This window comes from Castanea sativa, chromosome 5 (genome assembly GCF_040712315.1).
Source record: "Castanea sativa cultivar Marrone di Chiusa Pesio chromosome 5, ASM4071231v1".
NCBI classification, from domain to species: domain Eukaryota; kingdom Viridiplantae; phylum Streptophyta; class Magnoliopsida; order Fagales; family Fagaceae; genus Castanea; species Castanea sativa.
The window spans coordinates 7,556,844-7,582,281 of NC_134017.1; the positions used below are offsets into that span (position 1 = coordinate 7,556,844).

Below are 25,438 nucleotides of genomic sequence, written 5' to 3' on the forward strand. Positions count from 1 at the left end.
GGGAGTTGCTCCTCGTATTGGATGTTTTCAAAAATACCCAGCACAGCTTCAATTCCAGGCGCTTAAACAAGTCAATCTATCACCTATGACCATGTCGGGATACTTTTCTATCAAAACTCCTTCCTTCGCCAAGATCCAGTCCTAAAATCCATCTATCACCTAGGCTTGCATGTATGGGACTTCCTAACCCAATGGTACATGTTTCAACAGGTGACTAGATTGAAAAAATAACATATCAATATGTGATATTTGCACTTGTCAAACAAAGCAAATCATGAAAGGTAAATTCACAAATAAAGCACAAGATTGCTCCATGTTTTACAGGTATACCACAAGATGGAGAAATTGTTAGGTCCACCAGTGGATTGTTGACATGGTCTTCTCTAACCTCCCAACCAATAAAATGTCATTATTTATGCAAATGTAACATTACCTAGTAATTTTTATTTTTTATTCCTTATGTTGATTAGGAAGCTCACTCACACATTTGCATAAATGACATTATCTCATTAGTTGGGAGGATCACGCCAGCAGTTCTCCTGGTGGATCTAATAATTTCTCCACAAGATGGCGTGTATAATTTACTCTCCATAAACAAAAATAAACTGTATCCTTGAATGGTAAAGAAATGATCATTTTAAAATTTTTTTTGAGAAACAAGAAATGATAATTTAAATTGATTCTATGAGATTGGTAAATAAAAACAAAAAAAAGGTGGAGTTAGTATATTTCTCAGCCTAATAGCTAGGTTATTTAACCGAATAGGAGAAAAAATAACCATGTCACATTTTGAATGTTCATTTGACCAGATCATTTGACTTTTAATTTTTAAGGGACTGGAATATAAAAAAGGTGGATTTAATATATCTTTCAAGCTAATAAATTATTTATAACTCAAATATGCAAAAGTGACCATGTCATAAACTTTTGAGTTTACTCAGTTGACAACATTATTACTCATGTTTGCGATTATAGTGTATTGACCAAAAATTTTGTTTTTCTTTAAGTGATTAGCACTATATAGATAAATAGTTCTTACACATCCTACACAGGAATCATAATCTGTTTCATTTTGTTCATGAATATTTTATGATAAAATCAGAATGAAATAAGATCAAGAAGTTTTCTTTTGTAAACAGTGCATGAACCAGTGTCACCAAATTGCAATATTCAATAATATAGTGATGTGAGTATTAGCAGCATGACTATCTAGGCATCAAGCTTAACTTCAATTCAAATAATGCCATGCCAAAATTATAAGAATTCATGTCAAGCCCACCTCTTCGATATTCAATAAGTAAATCCTCCAATGGAATTAAAGCCTACAACATGAGGTGAGAAATTATGCTACGCATTGTATTTGAAAAAAAAAGGGTACTCTACACCACCTATTTGATGCATTATGTATATGAGAAACTATTTCTACTGTCATAGTACAACTTTGGTTCTATTGAGGGTATTCCCATGAGTTCCCTCTTTGTCCACTTCAAATATCTCTAAACAAAGTCAAATAGTAGCATAGTAGTAATGGTATTCTTTATGGTGATCCATCCGTAGTAGAAACCCATCTTCCCCTCCACTATCTACCTATCAAAAAGGTTTCAAAACATTAAAACAAAGTCTGAATTTATAAATGAACTTTATTTCAAACGCAATGGGCTAACTACAAATATAGACTGAAGTTAAAGACAATCTATATTTGTGAAATAAAATCCAAATGACTATCACATTAGCTACGAATTAAATCATACATTCAAAGTAGGTAACTGCTACATTAACATGAACCAACCAATATTAAGGACATAATACTTGAAATAATACCTTTTAGGTAGATAATGATGCCTTTCACTTGCAAAAGCAGACTCTTGCCTTTCTAGACAACCAATTCATCTGTATCACTATAGTCACATACATCCGATCTTTAATGTCATCAGCAAATCTGAAAAAGCATGCCTCCAAGTCCTATTGAAGAAGAAAGCTCCACAAATTGCCCAAAAACCAGTTGTGAATCCAACTCCCATACCTAAATAGAAGCTGGAATTTTTAGAGTCATCTTCAGCACTGCCTAGCATAAAATCAATTTAAGTATGCCCAAGAAATAGGTTTCCTTGAATATGCCTTCCATAAAATCAACTTGAGTATCCCCAAGAAATCTTCCCCTCCCCTCCCCTCCCCCACCCTTGAAGGCGACCATCCCATTTCCCACACTTTGCTGCCCAATTGTAGATTTCTTTTGCCAATACTTCAATTCAAAAGTGATTGGATGTTAACATTAACTCTACTTGAATAACTTTAAACTTTTTAAAATAAAACATTCACTGGACCAAGCTATCTGTTTCAATTTCATTTGTTGAGGTACCTGCATTAAAAGCATAGGATGAATAAAGTCTTTCATGGACCAAAAGGAAAGGTTTTTGTCAACAATTACCCTGAGGGTACAAGGCATTGCTTGACTATGTCATGAAAATTCTAAACATCTTGGCCAAACATGGCATTGCTTGACCATGTTAATAGTGGCATGTGTAAAAACAGTTGATTGTTAGACAATTTGACGAAAGCTAACCATGAAACAATAACTGATAAAATACAAGCAGTTCAAGTATTATTAAAGCCAGCAAGGTCAATAAGAAAAAATCAAATGAAACAGTCAGAATCAGACAACTGAGATGTCAAGAAAAATGAAGAAGATAGAGGTGATGCATAATCATGCATATCAAACTATTTCTGAACTTTTTGGTTTTACGCACCAAGCGCCGCAGTCAAGGCACAGAAATGTTACCACCAAAGGAAACCTATGGTCTTTCTCAATTGCAGGACAAGCAACTCAGCAGATGATAACGATACAGATTTCATGCTTCAGATGTTTCCCTATAATACCAAAGTTATCCAAACTCAAAATGTGTATGTGTGTGTGAGAGTATACACACAAGTACATTAGACAAATCTGATTGTCTAGCAGTCAAATTTGGGTACAGAATCACTTTGAATTTGATTCCAGTACACAGAATATGATATGGGGTACTGCTTATATGCTCAGATGTAACGAGTTCCGTAACAATCAAACATACTTGACGTCTGTGTATAGCGGAACTGGTACTGAGGTTGAAGCCCTCTCATCCAACCTCTGACGTGGCAAGGGTTTTTTTATTGCAGTATCGGGAAATATAGTCAGCAACAGACAAAAGTTTGAGACATTATTCATATATTAAAAACAGTATCAATTAGCTCTTGCCACATAAGGAGATTGAACAGGAGGACTTAAGTGGCTATTGTACTTTGAGAGATATTGACCCTTTTTTTCCCTACCTGGATTTTTGCTAGTAATTTTTCTTTTATCATCTAACACATTTCCAGGCATTTGTAAGCCAGCAACACAGCATCCAAATATTAAAATGAGAGTTGAACATGATCTAGCAATTTCTTGAATAAAATGAATCTTGAATGCTAGATGTTTTACCTCCCGTCCAACAATTTCCAATCAAGGCCCTGAAGAATATCTATCAAAACTGAGAACTTAATACAAACTCTATTAATCAATTTCGTTTACAAGTTTCAATGTAAATAATGTTACATTCTTGATGCTGCCATGGAAGATTAAGTTGTTATCACTTCACAAGTTCGACTGTTCAAGATTTATTTTATGAGGCCATGTTTCAAGTCCAATTGAAGTAAAAGTCATGGGGTTTTAAAGGTCTAGTTATATGTGTCCTAAGATTGAAACAGTTTTTATTTGGGTTTTTATTCAACAAGTTCTGGCCAATTTTGTAATTAGGAGCAGAAGTGTAATCTCTGGAATCCTGTGAATATAGGTATTTTTTTATTTTTATCTAGAATTTTCTAGGAGATCATAACTATCTTAGGTTTTATTTTCTTTGAGTCCAAGTTAGTCTTTTACATCTTGGCCTTATTGTTTACTTTCTCTCTCTTTGTTCTCTCTTTTCTTCTTCTCTTTCTTATGGTACTGTTCATACTCATACAGGCCATACCATAAATTCCTCTCATTTCCTTCTTCGTTATATCCCAAACCCTAAGTAAAGCCCTTCCTCTTGCCTATCAACACCATAACACCCCACACATTTTCTCTATCAAATCACCATACAAAACTCATCAAACCAAGTTTGAGTCTTCACCTTTTCTTCTACAACTCTATACCCTAGATCTATTAATCCTCCCAAACTTAAACCATTGAAAGCACCTATATACAAATTCCCAATTTAGGTTACAAACTGGTTGAGATTACATGTTTTGCTGTAATAATGCAAGCAAAGCAAGGAACAAATACTCTTACATAGAGTTTTAACTTCAATGAAATGGAGCCAAGAGATATTCTAGAAGGTTTTAACAGCATGCAAGCTTGCAAGAAATCTTTTGTTTTTATTGGTAAGTTACACGTGGGTGGGTCATGATCCCTCAACCTCTCCAGCCACCTTGTTCTTAAAAGAGGAGGAGAATGCTCGTAGCAACATTGAAAAATAAATCTAGCAACTAGAGCATATCATCATTCCAAAAATATATAATATCAAGAACTACCAATGACTCACATCACAAACAAAAAAAACATGAATTCAAGAAAGACCTTATAGAAGTACAAAAGATTGAATACTACCAATTGACTTTTGCCTATCAACTCTAGCTCAACTGGCACCTCCTCCCCTTGCAAGTGCTAGATCGAGGGTGAGGTCAGGGGTTCAAGACCCACTAGATGCATGTGTAACTTACCAAAAGAAAAAGGCCGTATAGAAGCTAGAGATAATGGATAGAGCATTAGATACACCAACAGACTCCCAATGAGTTTCTGGAAATAGTGATTCAATACTCCTTGAAGATGCCATCCAATCAATTTCAAGCATCTTCAAGGCATCTTCCCCTCACCTCCCCTACCCCCAAGGCCACCACCCTGTTTCCTCCATTTTGCTGCCCAATACTTCATTTTTAAAAATGAATGGGTGTTGACTTGAACTCTACATGAATAACTTTAAACTTATTAAATAACTAAATTTGTTTAAAGAAACTAGTAAAGAAGTTAAGGTAATTGACGGAACAAATCGAAATATCACTCCTTCGAACAAGATAATCACACTGAGTACACCCCGCTGTATTTGGTTTGTGTTTTTTTAATAAAATTTATCGTTACTTATCCAAAAAAGAAAAATCAAGATAATCCCACTACCGCAAACATAGAAAGGATATGTCATAAGAAAACTAAAAGATTTGACATCTCAAGTCACAATCATGCAATTTCAAGCACATAATGCAACATTGGAAAAGTTTTTTTGATTGCAAACAGAATCTTACCAGGATGGTCAGTAGGTTGGTCATGCCTGCCAACAGCAAAACCAAGGCCACTCCGACGAGGAGCAGCTGTTGGTTGTGGAGGCAATTCGTATGCCTCACCTATCCTTTTAGAATCAGGAAGAAGAATTTCATATATAGACATGGAGAAACTTTTAATCTGAGCATGGATGTTTTCTTGGACTAGCTTCTGTTGATCAGCAAGAAAGGCTTTACTAGCCATTTCAATGATCTCCTCAGCATCTGCCTCCTCAGCATCCCTTCCCAAACGGTTGTAGCTGGATGTTTAAGTCTTTCATAAGAAAAAATTTGAGATTAAAGGACACCCAATGAAGTTGAACACTGAGTGACAAAGGAAGCATAAATTCACATGAAGCAAAGTGGTACAGTAGGGAACAAACAAAATAGCATCTACACAAAATGCAATTGACATTATTTAAATGTTCACTTTTGGCTTAATCAATCAAAAAGGTAAAAGAAATTTATCTTTTGTTGAAGTACTCGACATTGATGCACAAGATCTAAGAAGCTAAAACTTATATAGAAGTGAGGCAAACATTAAGATCAGTTATGTCAAGAAGTAATAAACATTTTGATTCGCAAGGGATATGTCACAATCAGTGAGAGAACAACCTAAATGTAAACAATGAAATTCTTAATCTCTACATGGTCAATAGCCAGCACAACGCCCATATTTTTCCATTTTCTTATGTTTTGTGGATGCAGAAAAGGGAAAACATAAGGAATGTCTCAGTGAGAAAACAACCTAAAAGATAATCTCTACATGATCACTACATCCCTATCTTTCCTTCTCTTAAAGAGTATGATTCTCAAAAAATTATATCAACATACATGAAATGATCAAGGGCTCCAAGGGTTTTGTGTGATTGCATATGCCTATGGATGAAGGGAATGTCTTTAAGATATCTACAAGACTGAACATTCTTTGTTAAGCAACTTGTTGGGCAAAAAAGTTTGTTATTGTTCATACCATGATCATCGCTATACGTTGAATATGAAATGGATGATTGGTGAAAAGAAAAGAAAATTAATATAGCTATGGTAACAACTAGAGCAAAATGAGATGTCATGGACAACTAAAAATAAAATGCAGAGAAAGAGTTCATCAGCCAATGATTAAAGGCGCTGCAAAGACAATTAGATCTGACACAATTATACCAATTGATCGGGTTGGAATCTAGGTATCTACTCCCTTTTTTTTTATTTAAATATTGGTAAGTTACACACCCAGCAAGTTTTGAATCCAAAATCTTACCCTCAATCCCATTTTACGGGTGGAAATGTCATTTCAGGTACAGCTAATTGTTATGATAAATTTTTTCTAATTAATTTGACCATAGCATCTACTCCACAACAGTTACTACTTCAAACATCAGCATGTTTATCGACAAAATTGAGGAAAATAATTCACTCAAGAGGTTTATTAAAACCAATCAAATGGTCTAAACTCTACACTACAATATGCTACCTATATTTGCACATTAACACAAACAACAGCATTACTGAAACTAGCCAGTAGACACATACAGTTCATGTTTAAAGGTAATACATGAGAGATAATTCAATTAACAAATTCACAGTCACAACTGACCTGGTATATAGAAATAATCTATTTATGTCTGCTTCAAATTGTAACTGTCTTGGATCCCTAGCAAAAGTGGGACTTTTTGCAAGAGTTTTCACAGCCTGTAAATACCCATTTACAAAAGAGCAAAAGGGTCATTCAAAAAAGACCATAAAAGAAGAAAACAAAGGCATAAATGAAACAAAGTTTTGATCTTTATGACTAAAACTGATCTGGGTTTGCACTAAGAACAAAAACCCATATCAGATTAGTTCAATAACAGTCATAGATTGTGTTCGATCGAGTAGAACTCAATGGAAAAGTGAAAGCCCATTTTTACTATTGAGAAATGGAGAACAGTATTTTCAGTAGAAGTGTAAAACTAAAACCACAAAGAGAGAGAGAGAGAGAGAGAGAGAGAGAGAGAGACCTCTTGGAATTTGTTGAATAGAAAAGCCATTGTGAAGTGAATCGATGAGTACAGAAAGCAATCTTTTTGGTTCAGTGAGCTGAACTCTGTGAAATTGACTGCAAGGGAAACGAAGAGCGTGCGCTTTCCGTTACGCCCTTTATGGTGGCGTCCCTGTGCCTTGGTGTTACTGAAAACGTCTATTGTGTCGACTTTAGAGTTCTAACGTCGACCATATCTTTGACCTCTCAATTTATTTCCTTGTTTCACATTTCAATGACCTGGCCAAAAACTTGTCTGTGGTCTGTGCCTTGGTTTGTTAGGTCGAAATTAATTCGCCGTAATAATTTAAAAAAAAATAACTTTTTTTTAAAATACTAAGAGTGTGATACTTAAAACTTTATCAAAATATTATTTTCATCCTTAAACTTTATAAAAAATTTTCTTTAATAATATACAAAATAAGGACGAAAAATGAAATTTTTTTCAATATTTTAACAATGAAAAATAATCTTTTTTAAAACCTAAAGACAAAAATTAAAACATTTAAAAATAATTTTGAGATTGCAAACCAACTTTTTAAAATTTAAGAATAAAAAAAAAAAATTTCATAAAGTATCAAAATAACATTTTAGTCTTCAAATAAAAAGGATAAGATATAATTTTACCTAAATAGATAATCTTACCATTTATACGGTATACTCTTTTGATTTTGTTAGCAAGTTGATCCATTCTAATAGGTTTTCCCTGTTGATTATTTAAAAAATAAATAAAAGGCCCATCATTGGCTTCAATAATATGGTGGCCATAGTTGGCCCTTTAAGCATGAATCCCTAGCAAAAGTGGGCTTTTGCAAGAGTTTTCATAGCCTACGAATATCATTCACAAAAGAGCGAATGGGTCATACAAAAACACAGGAAAAAAAACAAAACAAAGGCCTAAATGAAAGAAGGTTTTAATCGTCATGACCAATATTGTATTGGGTTTGCCCAAAGAACAAGACCGAAACTAAGATTAGTCTAACAAAAGTAATTGATTTGGCTCAATTGAGTAGAGCTTGTTGGTTCCATAATGGAAAACCCATTTTTGCTATTGAGAAATGGATATCAGTATTTTCAGTAAAACCGTAAAAACAAAACCAGAGAGAGACCTCTTGGAATTTGTGGAATGGAAAAGCCATTGTGAAATGAATCAATGAGTACAGGAAGCACTATATTCAGTGACCTAAACTCTGAATTTATGCTAATGGTGAAATAATTCTTCATTAAATGCCTAGTAGCACTATATAGATAAATAGTTCTTACACATCATATTCAAGAATCATAATTTGTAGCATTTTGTTCTTGTATGTTTACGATACATCCAGGATGAAATAAGATCAAGAAAATATCTTTTGCAAATGATTCTTTTTGGCCTTTTGAAGAGCATGAACCAGTGCCACCTCCTGAAGTATAAACAATGAATTAAATCATATATTTAAAGTAGGCTACTACACATTAACATGAGCAAAACAATATTAAGAATATATTACTTGAAATAGTACCTTTTAGCTAGATAATGATACCTTTCACTTACTAAGGCAGACTCTTAGCTTTTCAATAACCAATTCAACTTTATCACTGTATTCACATAAATCCAATCTCTTATGTCATCAGAAAATCTGAAACAGGAATGCCTCCAGGTCCTATTGAAGAAGAGAGCTCCACAAATTGCCCAAAAGCCAGCTGCAAATCCAACTCCCATACCTAGATAGAAGCTGGAATTTATAGAGTCATCTTCAGCACTGCCAGTTGGTGATCTCTTCAAAGATTCTTCCTCTATTGTGCAATTTTTTGGAAGAGGATCACCACATAGTTGAGGATTGCCAACATAGCTGAGTGCATCAAAAGATTGAAGCTGGGTGCTTGAAGGAATCCTACCATAGAAGTTGTTGTAAGACAAATCCAAGTAACTAAGAAATGTCAAATTAGACACGCTTGGCGGAATTATCCCCGATAGATGATTTCTTGAGAGATCGATTGACTCCAACTCTTTCATGCTCCCAATTTTTTCTGGTATCTTTCCCATCAAATGATTTCGAGACAAATTCAAAAAACGTAATTCAAAAAGAACACAAATTTCAGTAGGGATTGATCTAGACAAGTTGTTATTTGAAAGGTCTATGATCTTAACAAATTCTAGATTCCTTGCATATTCCAATTCCTTACCTTTGGGAACCAACTTAAGATTCTCAATGTAGGATACATAACCATACATATATTTTAAAGGTTCAAAAGGAAAAACTTGAATATTGGGTTCTGGTAGTGCCATGGCACTAATATTTTTCAAGCAATTTGGTATGACACCAAATAGACTATTATCAGCAAGATCCAATACTCTAAGAGAAGAAAGTTGGCATATTTGTGGAGGTATACGACCTTTAAATTCATTTGATCTTAGACGAAGAACTAACAAATTTGTCATTTCTCCAATCCAGGGTGGTATGATCCCTGTCAAATGATTATTACCTATATCAATGAGCCCAAAATTTGAGCAATTTTTGAATGATGAAGGAATATCTCCAGAGATGTTATTGTTTTGTAAACGCAATGATTGGAGATTAACTAAAGCCCCCATGGAGTAGGGAATTCTACCTGCTAGACTATTACTCCCTAAGTTTAAATGGATCAAAGACTTCCAATACCTCCAACAATGAGAAAGTTCTCCTGACAATAGATTGTTTGATACATCTAAGACCACTAATTTATTCTTTCTAATTACCTTTTGGCATAAGAAAGTGGAAATAGGTCCAGAATATGAGTTATTAGCTATATTGAGCACTTTGACATTTTCAGACAATAGTGGAAAGCGACCCTTGAAGTGATTAGATCTTAGATTTATAACAGTAGAATTCAGAAAAATATTCGACAAATCCCCTTCTATGTGGTTGTCAGATAGATCGATAGCTTCAACATTTGAAGTCCAATTCCAAAACCAACTTGGAGCCTTGCTTGAAATTCCTGACGTTGACATATCCAAAAACCCAAGGGATCTTTGTGATTGTAGCCATGAAGGAAAATTAGGACCTATCTTGATTGAGCTCATGGAGACATACTCAAGTTGAAAGGGGGGAACCCAATTGGAATTGACATTAAAGAACAATTGTGTTTGAGACATAGAGAGATCCTTTAGTTTTGATAGTTTTTTGAAATGCCCTTCATTTATAGTTCCTGTTAAGAAATTATTTTGGATATATAACTCCTCTAGATTTGAGAGAAGCCCAAGACTCTTTGGAATGGTGCCATTCAACTGATTTTGGTTGAGGGATAATGTTCTCATATGAGATAAATTCCCAACAGATAAAGGGATAGGACCATTTAAAGAATTAAAAGAGAGATCGAGATATGTTAGATGCTTAAGCTGGCCTAATGACTCTGGAATTTTTCCAATTAGATGATTGGGATACAAGGATAGATATTCCAATTTCTCTAAATTGAAAATGCTAGGCGGTATCTCGCCTTTCAAAGAACTATCGTCCAGGTAAAGCTTTAAGAGACTTGTACTGAGATTAGAGAACCAATTAGGTATCTCATGATTGAAATGATTTCCAGAAAGATAAAGTACTTGAAGAGATGTGAAATTGACAAATCCAAGAGATGGATTCAAACTATCAAGCTTACAATTGGACAAGTATAGCTCAGAAAGAGAGGAGAACTTACTCATTATTTGAAGCCAATCAGCTTCTTTGTGAAGGTCAACTGAGCTTAGGTCAATGTATCGAATGGAAAAAAGACCAGACATCCAATAAAGATTATCTGCATAGAGATCAAAATTAGATCCAAGATACAGATAGCAAAGGCTTGAAAGGTTCCCAAGCTGATGAGGAATGAGTCCAGAGAAGTTGGCGTCTGAGAGGTCAAGATGTGTGAGATTACCCATTGAGCCAAGGAACGTTGGAATAGGAGTACGATTAAAGTCATTGAAACTCAAGTCCAAGTAATTCAAAAACTCTAATTCAAGCAATGAGCGACTAATTTCACCCCCTATCCCGGTATACGCTAGGTGGAGCTCTGTGACTCGACTGGTTTTGTTATCACAATGAACACCATCCCATCTACAGCAATCTTCTTTGGCTAGACCAGGATGAGAGTAAGTTGAAAGGATCAATGAGGCCTCGTTTGAGGCTAAGAAGTGCTTGCTTGTCTTTTTCATTGCAAGAGACCTCATTTGACATTGTTTTGAAGAAGCTTAAACTAAAGGTAGCAGCAAAGAACCATAGTAAGAAAAGCACATGAGTTGCACAAGAGGCACCCATGACAAAGGAAAAACAAAAATGAAGGCAGAGAAGCTGAGTGTGAGTAGTGGAGGTGATGCAATTGGAGACTACTAGGTCGTGATAATATATACTGATGAATCTACTGGGTGTGAACTGATAATATATTCTGATGAGACTTTGACTTATTCAAAAAATTATAGTGATTCTTCAAAACAATCATTATCTTATCAATATAATTTTTTCAATGAAGACTTTGACTTGTTGCCTTCAGCCAAACGCCAAAAGATCAATACCGTCTTTCACTTTAGCGCGTAGAAATAATTGTTTATTGTGTATCAAAGTCATCAAGACTTTGACCTATTTACCTTTTTTTTTTTTTGGTTCGGTGACTTGTTTTGCAAAGTCATCAGGAAAGGTTTTTTATCCAATGAGCACATTGTATATGTCTTTGGTCTAACCTTCGGCATTTTGTCCCTTTCTTTCGGTTTTGTTACTCCTATATTGCAGAAAAATAAAATCTCATGTATGGAACTCTGTTTATTGCACAAAAGTAAATTCTTATTTAAGTTCAGCATTAAATGACATGATTGCGGATTGGTTACTATTTAAAGGTTGATACCTTTGCCCAATATTCTACTAGTTGATATAAACAATAAGATCTATTTAAATTTAGACATTGGATATTCATTGGAAAAAGTAATGTAGTAATTTTTGTGCTCGTGGTTTCCTAATTCCCAGCAATTTAGATCTACTTATCAGCCAAATTTGGGCACTTCAAAGTTCAAACTATAGCAGTGCCCATGCATGCTACAATGAGTGGAACCCCAGCTATTCAATAACCATAATATTCCAGACCAGCCAATTACTGCTATTGTTGTCACACCTGTATTGGCATGACAACAACACCAGCGACACCATTGCTTCCGGGATTCCATCCCCATGCATGCGTGGAGAATTCCCCTTGTCTTCCAATCCCTCCATTGTCCTTTATGTCCTTACAGCGTGTAATTTGGATCCTCAAGATCTTGCAAAACTAGAGGCATGTAGAGATCATATTAAGTGCTAAAAAGCATATGCGTTTTTGTTGGGATGTTTTATGTTAGAAGCTTTATTCTAATTAAAGTCCATGCTGATATGTTCCCAATATCATTTTGCATGACCATCCTAGAAGGGCTGATCCTTATCTATATTGACCTATTCATTTCTAGTCAGTTTTTGAAAAATTAGTTTGTCCAAGTACTTATGCTCTAATGGAGTTAATATTTGGATCAAATTTTCCATGCTAAAGGTTGGTTTTTTGGTGAACTAATTTCCATCAGTGCTTTTGATACAATAATTAAGGAATGAGCATCACTAGAATTAGATTAGAAAATGAGAGTACACAAAAAATACACATCTGGAAATTCATTTAGAGGACATTTGTCTGGAACACAAGGCTCATGATTGATTAAAATCTCATATGACATGATTTCATTAGTGATAATATGGGCTTTAAGCCAAACCCTCATAAATCAATGCTCACCCCACACAAGTGATGAGATGTGCTAGATTCATTGGACACAATAAAAATCCCCTGTTACATTTTATTTGTCACCAATTGCAATTTGCTATATGTCATTTTTTTTCCTATTAAAGTAATCAAGTTGATGATGACAAAGAAAATCAGACATAATATAATATAGCTGGTGGAACATAAACTTGAACACTCATAGCAAAACAATGGACTTTTATATTCCACTTGATGATCAATTTTCACATAGCCGCTTAGATTTCTTCACTAGTATCAATGTTATCAGACTTTTTTACTTCTTTTGGTTAACAATTCACTTCCCCCACTGTGGCATAATTTTCCATTATGCATTTTTCACCGTGTGGCATAATTTTCATGTAAGACCATGTCAAACGTCCAACTTCTAGATTTCTTCATTAGTATCATTGTTATCAGACTTTTTGACTTCTACCCTCAACCAAATTTGGGCACTTCAAACTGTGGTAGTGCCCATGGATGCTACAATGAGTAAAACCCCAACTATTCAATAACATTGACATTCCCAACCATCCAATTATTGCTATTGTTGCCACACCTGTATCAACATTCCAAACCCTCCATTGTCCATTTGTCCTTCATGTCCTTATAGCGTGTAATTTGAATCCTCAAGATATTCCAAAACTAGGGACAAGTAGAGATTATTTACATTTGAGAATGGAATTCTTTAATTTTTAACATGTTTATACATTTAGCTCCAATAGCTCAACTGCTCAAGACAACTTGGACATGGCACCACTGAAGAGGTCTATCAGGTTGTGAACATTTTTATGTTCTTAGACCAGAGACGATGAATGCAAGATTATGTGAAGGAACTATATTTCTCAGCCAGCAAGAAAGGAAGCAAGTTTCTGTTACAATGGTTTAGAACTTTTATTGACAACATTGCAAAGACAAAAAAAGTAAAAACAATTGAGGAAAGAACTTTGAATGGATTGAAATGGACCGAGATGGAGTAAAGTGGATCGTCTGGACTGAATGAACCAAATTGGACCGAAGTGGATTGAACGGACCAAAATGGACTGAACTGGACTAAAATGGACCAATGTGGACCGCAATACACAGCAGTGGACTTAAATAGACCAAAGTGTACCAAAATGGACCAAAATGAACTGAAATAGACCGAAATCGACCACAATAGACCGAATTGGACTGAAAGGACTAAAGTGGACCAAAATGGAGTGAATGGACCGAAGTGGACAAAATGGGGCTCAGTGGAACAAATACATCATCTAGAAACAACCAAGACACAATTTGGAGCATGCATGAATTAAAAGAGTAAAATTTTGAAGCTTAAAACTGTATGATTAAAGAAATTCCCAAGTTTTTAAACCCTAGATTAGGAAAGTGCAGAAATTCAAACAATGTAGGGCAACAAACTCCTTAAAAAATGGGATATGTGAGTTATTGGTCAAATGGTCCTCTTTGATGTTCAAAATCAACATTTTGAGTCAATTGTTCGATTGGGCTATTTAGCCGTGACCTGAAAATTTTTTTTCTAGGGATAATCCTTAGAGGTACTGAATTTTCTAGTTGCAGAAGAATGGATTTGAAAACGTTAGAGAAGGATCTAAAGGTCTAAGATTTATTATCCAAGTCCAAGGCTTTCCAGATTCCACTCTTCTTGCAACTGTTAGGTTCGGTGATTTGGAAAATAATTATTATCAAATTAATATTATTTTCCAAATTATCTCATTTAGGTTTCAACCTAAAAATTTAGGCACAACTAAGAGAATATAATAGATGCGTATAGTATACAGAAATGATTGTTCAATTTATACATGTAGTAAAGAATATAAAGAATATTGCAAATACATTATGCCATGTGTTGTGTATTGTCGTTGTGGAAAAGGTCATGTTTACGTGTTGCTCCCATGGGGTTGCTGAAATATAATAATAATAATATTTTTTTTTTTATAGGCTGAAATCAGAACATCCACCTTCACAATACTTCAATCTCCACATCACTAATTACATAATATCCAGATCATGGCCCACATATTGCCCCCATTGATAGGATCATTGAAAGTATTTCATGACAAAGAATTTAATCAAGCGAAGGGCCAGCCCTTCCCTTAAGCGAGTTAGGTAGTTGCCTAAGGCCCTAAGTGGAAGGAAGACTCCAAATAAGAGGGAGTAGGGAAAAAAAATTTTAGTTTTAGGAGAAGCACAAAAATCTGACACAGTAGAGGAAAAAATTTTTTGTTTAAGGTGAAGCACAAAACTTTGGCATATCCTTTTAACCAAAGAACAAAAATTTTGGTAAATCAAACATTATTATCCTCTAGACAAACCAAAAATCATCCAGATAAACTACAAATCCGGTCTAACATATTAACCACAAAACAATCACAAATCACAACAAATAAAATAACTCAAAACTTTAAAAATTTTACCTTTCTCTCTAGTCTCTGCTCTCCGCCTCTCTCTGTCTCCCATTCTCTCTAATTCTCTTTCTGTCCCTTGTTCTCATGATCTCATCTGCTCTCCAGCCCTGACAACAAGCTTCCTCTTCCTCAGTTCCTCCGCCCTCTCTTATAGTCTTATTCTTTCTCAGCCAGTCAGTCGTTCCGCCCGTTCAGTAGAATTGGTTTCTCCGCCTGACTTCCTGAGCGCTTCTCTCACTCAGGTTCAGCTGTTTAGGGGAAATTTACACTTTACCACCCTAAACTATGCTTCAGATTACACTTTGCACCATAAACTATTCAAATGCACAGTTTGCACTCTCAACTATGACCCTTGTTACACTTTGCACCCTAACATTAGTTTTACCGTTAAGTTAGATGGAAATATGAAGCATGTGACTTGCACATGTGTATTGCTTAAGTAGGACAAACATAAAAGACCAAAAAACTCATCTTCCCAATCAATTAAAAACAAAACCTTTTTTTTTTTCATCTCTCTCTCTCTCGTGCGTATGAGCTCCTCTCCCCAAATCAAAATCCCTACAACCCTAAATCCCCAAAGCAAAATCATCTTCGGCACCACCATTATTCCACCACTGCGATGAATTCCCTAAAACTATGTTCGTGTTCTTTATAAATCTTTGTAATAGGAGGTGGAATCAACGAAATCCACTGCAAAGTTGAAGATTATTGTTGGTCACCGTGCCATTAGAATTGCTGGACATCACGGTGATACAAAGGAACTTACAAAGTGGCTTGGTGATATGAAAAGGCCAAGTGGGACTCACATAAGCAATTAAGATTTTAAAAAACCCAAAACAACATGTAGGTAATGTTCCATTTAAAATGAGACGCATAAACCATTAAAGGACCAATTTCAATTTTCATGGCTACAACAATCGCAAACCAGAACAGCAAGTGAACAAAGTATAGTTCCCCATAAAGGTACAAATCCAAAATCCAATCCAATTACCCAACACAATTTAGAGATCTCGCGAAGACCAATCCAATTTTGTTCCCATCTCCTTGTGTAGATTGCAGTCTACAAATTTTTATATTCTTTATGAATCTACGGTGGTGTTGAGAGAGAGATAGAAAAAAAAAATTGTTTTTAATTGATTGGGAAGAGGGGGGTTTTTGGTCTTTTACGTTTGTCCCATTTGAGTAAGTCACATGTGCAAGTCACATGCTTCATATTTCCATCCAATTTAACAGTAAAACTAACGCTGGGTGCAAAGTGTAACAAAAGTCATAGTTTAGGGTGCAAATTATGCATCCGAATAGTTTAGGGTGCAAAGTGTAATCTGGAGCATAGTTTAAGGTAGTAAAGAAACTACAACAATACTTTTTATATAAATCAGGTTCTATTTCTCATTTGCTCTACACTTGAAATTTATTTTTTATTTTAGTCTTTATAAATATATTGTTTGATTAGAAATATCTACTAGAAAATATGCATCTGGATATGAAAAACTTAAAAAAAGAAAGATTAAGTGGATTAGTTATACTATCGATTGAAAAGGAGATGTTAGAAGAACTTGAATACAAAAATTTAATTAATCAATTTGCATCTCAAAAGGCAAGAAAAATAGATTTTAAATAAAATATATTATAATATAAAAATATTAAATAAATATTAATTTAATTAATATATAAGTATAAAAAATGCCTCATTTTTAATTCTTACCTTAGGCCCCAAAATGTCTAGGCTCAGCCCTGATCAAGCGTACATACAAGCATGATCGGTTTAGTTTTGCAAATGCAATAGCTCAAGAATTATAGAAAAGTAACAACCTAACACTTAAGATTTATTGTAAAAATATTGTGAAAATATTATGAAATATATATATAAAAGAACTAAACAAAAAAATTCAAAATCCACCTAACCCCACCTACCCCCACTCACCTTATCAATCTCTTGTCTCCACGTAGCTTCTATCTTCGGACTTCTTTTTCCTTTTCTTTTTTTATTTTTGTCTTTATTTTTCTCCCTTATCTCCACTCCTCCATCTTTCTTATTTTATGTTTAAAAATATTTAAACCTTTCTATTTTTTATATCACTGATGTGTTTCACAGCTACCACATATACATTTGGTAACTTTGTTTTTTTTTTTGAGAAACCTTTTTAAGGGGTGCAACACGAGGACTTCCCAAGATGAAAAATTTTGGTAACTTAAGTCTTAATATTATTAAGTTGTTCCGGCAAAAAAAAAAAAAAAAAAGGTTGTCACAAAGAGGAGTCCATGTAAAGTTTTTTGCACAATGAAATACCTATTTTATAAGGCCACCAAACTTGATAATTTGCAATTGGTGGAACCACTCATAACAATATTTGCATAGTTATATAGCTCTAGCTAAAGCAATCAAGCATACTTTTAGCCTTCAAAGAACACATATCTACGAGTGGCTAAATGTTCATCTTGGATAGTTTTAACTTTTCATATAATTTACCTTCACATATTTATCTATTTTAATTTAGATTTTTCTATTAAAAAAATTAATTTAGATATTTATAAGTAAAAAAATGAAATTCTGATTCATGAAGAATCAAAAACAAAAATGGTTATCTATACATATCCATCTTGTGCAGTTGTAACGTTATATATAATTTTGCATTTATATATTCATCTACTTTACTTTAAATGTTTATAACTAAATAATGAAATCTATGAATAAGTTAATTAAAAAAAATCATATTTCTACTCTTCAAAAAGTCACCAATTTTGTTTTTTCAAAAAAGACCTTTTACATTTCTTTAGAAAATCATTTTAAAAAAAAAAAACTTTGATATACCACTAATCTAACCACTTCATAGTTTTAAAAAAAAAATAAGGCTCATTATTACTTCCGTTAAGATATTAATTATGGGTATCTTAATTGATTAAGACCGGACTAGAAAAATGCCTTTTATATTTCCTTGAAAATTTAGAAAAAAAAAAATAAAAAATAAAAAACCTTTGACATAACACTAACATAACTACATCTATAACTAATAATCATTAAAATTACAGCTAGCAAGAGAACATATAAAGTAATAAAGAATAAACGAAGGAAGAAAAATAGAAGTGAAATCAAATATCAATTATTATCCGTTAAATGGAAAATAAAGTCTTCTCCAAAAAAAAATGGAAAACAAAGAAGTGGTCAAGAGGAGTAAAAAAATAAAATAAAATAAAAATGACCATATAGAGGACATTAAAAACTTTACAATGCAATAAAATCAACCATTACATTCACTTAATTAAATCAATAATCAACAATTAAACATAATAATACAAAATTTAGACTTAAAACTAATCAAACACTAACTAGGGAATCATATTTCCTTTTTTTTTTTTTGATACAAGACAGAATTTCTACTCTAGCCTAATTTAAGTGTATATGTGTGTGAAACTCCCTCCTGGAAACTTGAACCCCGGCCCTTGCCCCCCACACTTCACAAGCATTTATACCTGTGGAGTGACCATCGCACCAAGAGTGTGCGGTGGTAGGGAATTATATTTCCTATCATAACTAAAAATGAGATGTTCTCCAATTAATAATAATAGAAATCATATAAGAAACAAAGTTGAAAAAATTTATAATCTCATTTTTTGACATTTCATTTAACCATATATATATATATATATATATATATATATATATATATATATATATATAATCTTCATACACCATGACTTTTAAAAATCTAATGAACAATTCTACCTCTCATTTAATGTCTATGTTATGCAAATCATCAACCAATAAATATATAATGATTGTAAGAAACGTTATAGATGAGATCATGAAAATTATTATAAAACTAATTATTAAAAAAAAAAACTATTTACTAAGTTTAGGGACCAAAATAGTAATTTACCTAAAAATTATCACGTGCAATTTACGGGTCTACGTCTAATTAGACATACTTTTGATGCAAAATATTCATTTTTGGATATTTTGTATGTCTATGGTGAACTACACAATTTATGGATGTATTAGTGTTGATAATTTTATAAAAATACTCTAACTCGGCCCCCAAGTAAAAAATCTTGGCTACACCCCTGAAAGAAAGGCTGATCCTTATCAATATTGACTACGTACTTCTAGTTGGCTTATTAAAAAATTAGTTTTTCCATAAACCTATGATCTGATGGTGGAGTTAACATAAAGGTTAGGTTTTTGGGGAACTATTTTCCGTTACAGTGTTGTTCATACAATAATTAGGCAATGAGCCTTGTTAGAATATTAGAAAATGAGATTATACAGGAAATACACGTCCAAAATTCACGTTGTGGATATTTGTGGAAATTAAGGCTCACAATTGAGTAAGATATCACCACACACAAGAGATGGGATGTAGTGATAGGTTCATTTGATGACCATCTTTCACGAGACTGCATAGATATTTTTCATCAAGAATTGATTTACTAACATATTTGGTTTCTTTTTCGGGTGACTTGTTGACCATTAAATTATTAATTCATTATGCAATATTTTATGTAAGGCCAAAGATTCATGTCTAGGACATTTGCATGCGTGGAAGTCATGATTAAGTAAAATATCATGAGTTTGCACTCTTAATTACATGATTGACTTAGTGATAACATAGGCATTAAGCCAAACCCCCAAAGATCAATGCTCACCACACACAAGTGAAAAGATTTAGTGTTGGGTTCATTTAGCAACCATCTTTCACGTAGCTGTGTAGAGATTTTTCATCAATATCAAAATTATCAAGAATTTGACTTACTAACATTTTTTTTTTTTTGGTTGGCTGACTTGTTGACCATTAATCCATTATGCAATATTTTCACTGTGCAACATAATTTTCATGTATGGCCAGAGATTCATGTTGTGGATACTTGTGTGGAAGTCATGATTGAGTAAAATATCATGTGCTTGTGCTCTTAATGACATAATTGACTTAGTGATAACATAGACTTTAAGCCAAACCCCCAAAGATCAATGCTCACCACACACAAGTGATAAGATTAGTGTTGGATTCATTTGATGACTGTCTTTCATGTAACCATGTAGAGATTTTTCATCAATACCAAAATCATCAAAAATTTGACTTGTTGACAACTTTTGTTTTTTTGTTGGGTGACTTTGTTGACCATTAATCCATTATGCAATATTTTCCACTGTGGGGCATAATTTTCATGTAAGGCCAGAAAATCATGTTGAGAACATTTGGTGAGAGAGTGTAATTGAGTGTGCGTACGTGTGTGTTTAGCAATTAGTTTGTTTCTCAAATAAATAAAATAAAAGAAAAATTGAATGTTGAAGGCAGTGTGAACTTGAAAAAAGTGTGAGACAAATTGTAGAAATACAATCTTCATCTTCTTCCACAAAATATGGACCGACCTAAGGGGGGGGGGGCATAGGGGCCTGAGTCCCTCCAAACCCCAAGAAGACTTTTTTTTTTTTTTTTTCTAAGTATAATTTTTTTTATGAGTTCTACTATCGTATGCCCTTAGGACATATATTAGTAAACCATTTTTAAAAAAAATTTATAGGAAAGTTTTTTCCTAAAAAATTTTCTAAAATAGATGATTAATGTGTGCCCTAAGAGCATACATTAACTAGACCTTTTTTTTTTTTTTTTTTTATAAAATTTATAGTTGGGCCCCCTGTCCTCCAAGATTATTAGCTCACTAAATTAGATAAATTTATAAATTGAAAACTAGTAAATCTATAAATTGAGATTACATAGATGATTGCACTATAATATATTTAAAAACAATGGTATCTTGTAATTTTTTTTTTTTTAGTAGATGATTGCATCTAAATGTATTATAAAACAATAATTTTGTGTATTTGTCATAGTTTGTTAATACTATATAAATACTTATTTAAAGTTTTTTTTTTCCTTGTACTCCGGCTCCCTAACTTGAAATCTTGTGTCCATCTTGCACAAAAGCATATAAAGCTGGAAGGAGGTTCGAGGCTTCATTGAGTAAGCAACTCAAGTCAACCTGCAAAAGCTAATGCAATTATCAATATGCATGTACCAAAGATAGAGAAAGAAATCATGGCTTTTTTTAGCAGATTACAAAACATCAGTTGGTGCATTGCCCAATTCACTACATGGAATTTTAATTTATAGTGATCATTAAATAATAATAATAATTATTATTATTCCCGCAAATGCATCAATAATGTTTTTTTTTTCTTTTAAATATATATAGGCAAGATTCAATACGATGTCTACTATTTGATAAAATAAAACTTTACATTCAATAAAATGATTAAAACAATGATATTTTTCATCAATATATGTACTTACATAAACGTTTTTTTTTCCCCCCTTTTTATCTCAGGAATATTTAAAGTTGACTTGAAAATAGTATGGCAGGAATATAAAAAAATTGGTAGAATTGTTGATTTGACAAAAAAAAAAAAAATCACCGTTGTTGGAGGGCTAGATACCGCCATATCTAACACTTGTAATGTGGACTTGCACAACTCCAGAGGACTAAATCCCAAAAATCTCCACCACTCACATGGCTCGTTGCCAAAAAAAACGTACTCTGTATCTTGATTCTCATTTCTCAACACTTTCATTGGAATAGATCCCTAGAAATGAAGCAAATTCTAACTTTTCTATTAGTCTATTTTAAAAAATTTCTCCCGTGTTATTACATTTGGGTCTAAAGTTTCCTACAATTTTTACTTTTATTTTTGGTTTAGATCTGTGCAATGTGTGAATTCATTTACATTTTAGTCATAAGAGGGCTCACATATTAGAAAAAAGAGTGTGCATTTGATGTTAATGTTGAATGTTTATAAGGTGTTTGTTGTTACAACTGAACCAAGACTTCACTTTGGAGTACAATGTAATGTTAATGTAGGATCTAGTGGTGGCTATTTGGGGGAAAAATTATTGCATAGTCTGGGACTATACTCCCTACCTCTCACAGAGAGGTGGGCCCCATGGTGGGTGGGACCCATCCCACTGTAAGAGAGAGGGAGTATAGTCTCGAACTATGCAAAATAGCCTTGTTTGGAGAGCTTGGGATTACTCTAGGGTCTATAAATAAGGTACCAAAGTACATGAAATAAGGGAAATCAATTCATAATTCATAATTGTAGCAAAAACAATTATTAAAAAAAAAAATCATAATTAAGATTGCAATGAAACCCTTAAAAGTTAAAACCCTCAAAACAAATTCGCATCCCATAATATGGACTAGTGGAATCAATTGGCATTAGCTTGGTGTCCGCACCACGGTACAAAATCCAATCCTTTGGTTTAAAATATGTTGCATCTGAATGGTGCATTATTGTTTACATGATCTCAATGATACTAAAAACTACAAAAGCAGGTTTCCACCTTAACATAGCAAGTAAGATAGTATCACATCTCACAGTAAACGTCCGAATATGTCATCATTTGTTTAATAATATCTTTCCATCTTGATCATTTCATAAAAGAATTAATTGCAAAAGGAAAGCAACCACAACCAATCCCTCAAACAATTGCTAATCCAAACTTTGTATATGAAGAAAACTCAAGCATACAGAACTACCATTTTTTTTTTCTTTTTTTGATAACAAGGGTGTTCTGACATCTTTAAGTATCTAACTATTCACTTGAGCATGTACAGTCCTCCCATCCCACACACACACGGTAATTACAAGGAGGAATCACTTTGAAGTGGCCCCGAGATGCTAGCAAAAGGATATCTTGAAGCCTTCAGAACTACTAAGCCAACCCCTTAGCATAAAGAAAACTTGAAAGAAAACTTGAGCATAGAGTAGTACATACCTATGTTACTTGTGACTCTATGAATATGAAGAAAACTTGAGCATAAAGTAGTACAATCTTCATCTAGATGCCATAACTACGTAGTTTACAGAGGTTGGCGATTGCAGCTTCAAAACAATTAAATAAAAAATATGATTGCTAACTAATAAACATGGAAAAAGTACACCAGGGTGAGAAGGTGTGGAATAAAATTATAGCTAATCAACATACACGAAGCTTCATCTCCTTTGGTCCTCTTCATACATTGGAGTATATCATGCGTCGTCGCTTTAAGTTGCTCATTCTGTAGTCTAACAACGCTTCTTCATTATGAAGTACCCTAGTAGCCACCAAAACCCCAATGTTGGGCATTGATCACAGTTCCATCATACCTTGTTATCGTATATGTGTTCTGCACATCAACTCGGGTATCCAGGAATGTAATGTATAGTATGCTGGTAGAGTCTACACCAGGCTAGAAGGCCATGACAGCACCAACATCAGTTTCACTTTAACCATCTAAATATAATCCTTGGCTGGCGCCTGGCTTCCTTGTGTGGCATTTGAGATGGCTTGATATCAAGCTTGTAACAATCAGCTCCTGTAGTCTTTCGGAGAGTTCAGCACGATTCAATGGCTTTGTTTCAGGTACAACTGTGCTGAACAATCATTAATAGTGAGTACTTAAAATGGGAGAACTAGAACACACATCACACACAATCTTTTATATAATCAGAACCAACAGTGGACATTTTGAATCACTAATTGAAACTTCTTCTGTACCAAAACATAAGATGGGTACAGAAAACCCAAAACAATGTGTTGTACGTAGTCCATTCTCTTTTTTCTATTCACAAATTCACAAGTTGTTATCATAAAAATTAAAATGCCATAAATTGCATTCTAACTTCATGTGTTTTCTATGTTTAATTAGGCCAAAAATGGCATTGCTTAGCTATGTTAATAGTGACATAAGTAAAAACAGTTCATTGTTGGCAATTTGATGAAAAAGTAACCATGAAAAAAATAATTACAATAATAATAAAAAGAACATATCAAATACAAGGAAGAGCAGTTCAAGTATTATTGAAGACAGTGAGGTCAACAAGAAAAATCAAATGAAAGTGTCAGATGAAGGAAATGTCAAGAGAGCCTCTGCACTACAAGATGCAGAAGAGAGCACGATACATGGTCATGTATATCGAACTAAGTGTGGCAGACAAGACACAAAAACGTTGCTACCAAAGGATATCTATGGCATTTCACAATTGTAGGACAAGCAAGCAGCTCAGCAGAAGACAACAACACAGATTTCTTGATTTTGATGTTTTCCTGTAATATGAAATTTATCCAAACTCAACATATACCTATAAGCCAGCACAATAAAGAAACTGATAGTCTTGTAGAAAATCTGGGTGCAGAAACACTACTTATTTGATTCTAACTAGAGCTATTATCATTACAATAATATAAAATCAACAGTTCATCTAAGAATATTATTTTAGAAGAAAAAAAGTTAAAAAGTGTAGAACTACCTATGAATCACATCACAAACACAAACAGGATTTCAAGAAAGACCTTATAGAAGCTAGAGATAATGGATAAAGCATTAGATACCCCAACAAACTCCCAGTAGGCATTCTGGACAATAATTAAATACTCCTTGAATATGCCTTCCATAAAATCAATTTAAGTATCCCCAAGAAATTTTCCCTTCCCCTCCCCTCCCCTCCCCTCTCGCACCCTTGAAGGCCACCATCCCATTTCCCACACTTTGCTGCCCAATTGTAGATTTCTTTTGCCAACACTTCAATTCAAAAGTGATTGGATGTTAACATTAACTCTACTTGAATAACTTTAAAATTTTTAAATAGCTAAATTTGTTCAAGGAAACTAGTAAAGAAGCTAAGGTAATCAAACAAATCAAAAGATCTTTCCCTCGAATCAAGAGAATCCCACAACTTCAAACATAGAAAGGATGGGTCACAACAAAATTCTAAGATCCTGAACATCTCAAGACACACTCACACAACTTCAAGCTCATAATGCAACATTGGAAAAAGTTTCCGGATTGCAAATAGAACCTTACCGGTCAGTAGGTTGGCCATTCCTGCGAACAGCAAAACCAAGGCCACTCCAATGAGAAGCAGCTATTGGTTGTTGAGGCATTTCATGTGTATCACCTATCCTTTTAGTATCAGGAATAAGAATTT

General features: G+C 33.7%; 1 protein-coding gene and 1 pseudogene across 5 annotated transcripts; both read right to left on the reverse strand.

Moving 5' to 3' along the window:
- Positions 1–1,285: 1,285 nt before the first annotated feature.
- LOC142636098 (uncharacterized) lies at positions 1,286–7,439 on the reverse strand. Of its 5 annotated transcripts, none has more exons than XM_075810177.1 (6): positions 7,308–7,439; positions 6,905–6,999; positions 5,296–5,570; positions 2,320–2,359; positions 1,822–2,034; positions 1,286–1,583 (listed from the first exon to the last, which is right to left on the reverse strand). In XM_075810177.1, the coding sequence occupies exons 1-5, from the start codon at positions 7,335–7,337 to the stop codon at positions 1,905–1,907; spliced, it is 570 nt and encodes a 189-aa protein (XP_075666292.1). In that variant the 5' UTR covers positions 7,338–7,439; the 3' UTR covers positions 1,286–1,583; positions 1,822–1,904. The 5 variants fall into 5 exon arrangements, with proteins under 5 accessions (XP_075666292.1, XP_075666291.1, XP_075666290.1 ...); XM_075810176.1 differs by having other exon boundaries at positions 1,286–1,587; XM_075810175.1 differs by having other exon boundaries at positions 1,822–2,242.
- A 1,408-nt stretch (positions 7,440–8,847) lies between these two features.
- LOC142634084 (receptor-like protein EIX2) lies at positions 8,848–11,580 on the reverse strand (annotated as a pseudogene).
- Between the last annotated feature and the right edge of the window lie 13,858 nt (positions 11,581–25,438).

Excerpts from the sequence above, each read along its gene's own strand:
- LOC142636098 (XM_075810175.1), bottom strand. The coding sequence starts at position 7,337 with ATGGCTTTTCTATTCAACAAATTCCAAGAG. Across the intron at positions 2,360-5,295 it reads CCAACCTACTGACCATCCTG|GTACCTCAACAAATGAAATT; the intron begins GTAAGATTCTGT and ends CTTTTAATGCAG. Across the intron at positions 2,243-2,319 it reads GAAACAGATAGCTTGGTCCA|TATTGGCAAAAGAAATCTAC; the intron begins GTGAATGTTTTA and ends TTTGAATTGAAG.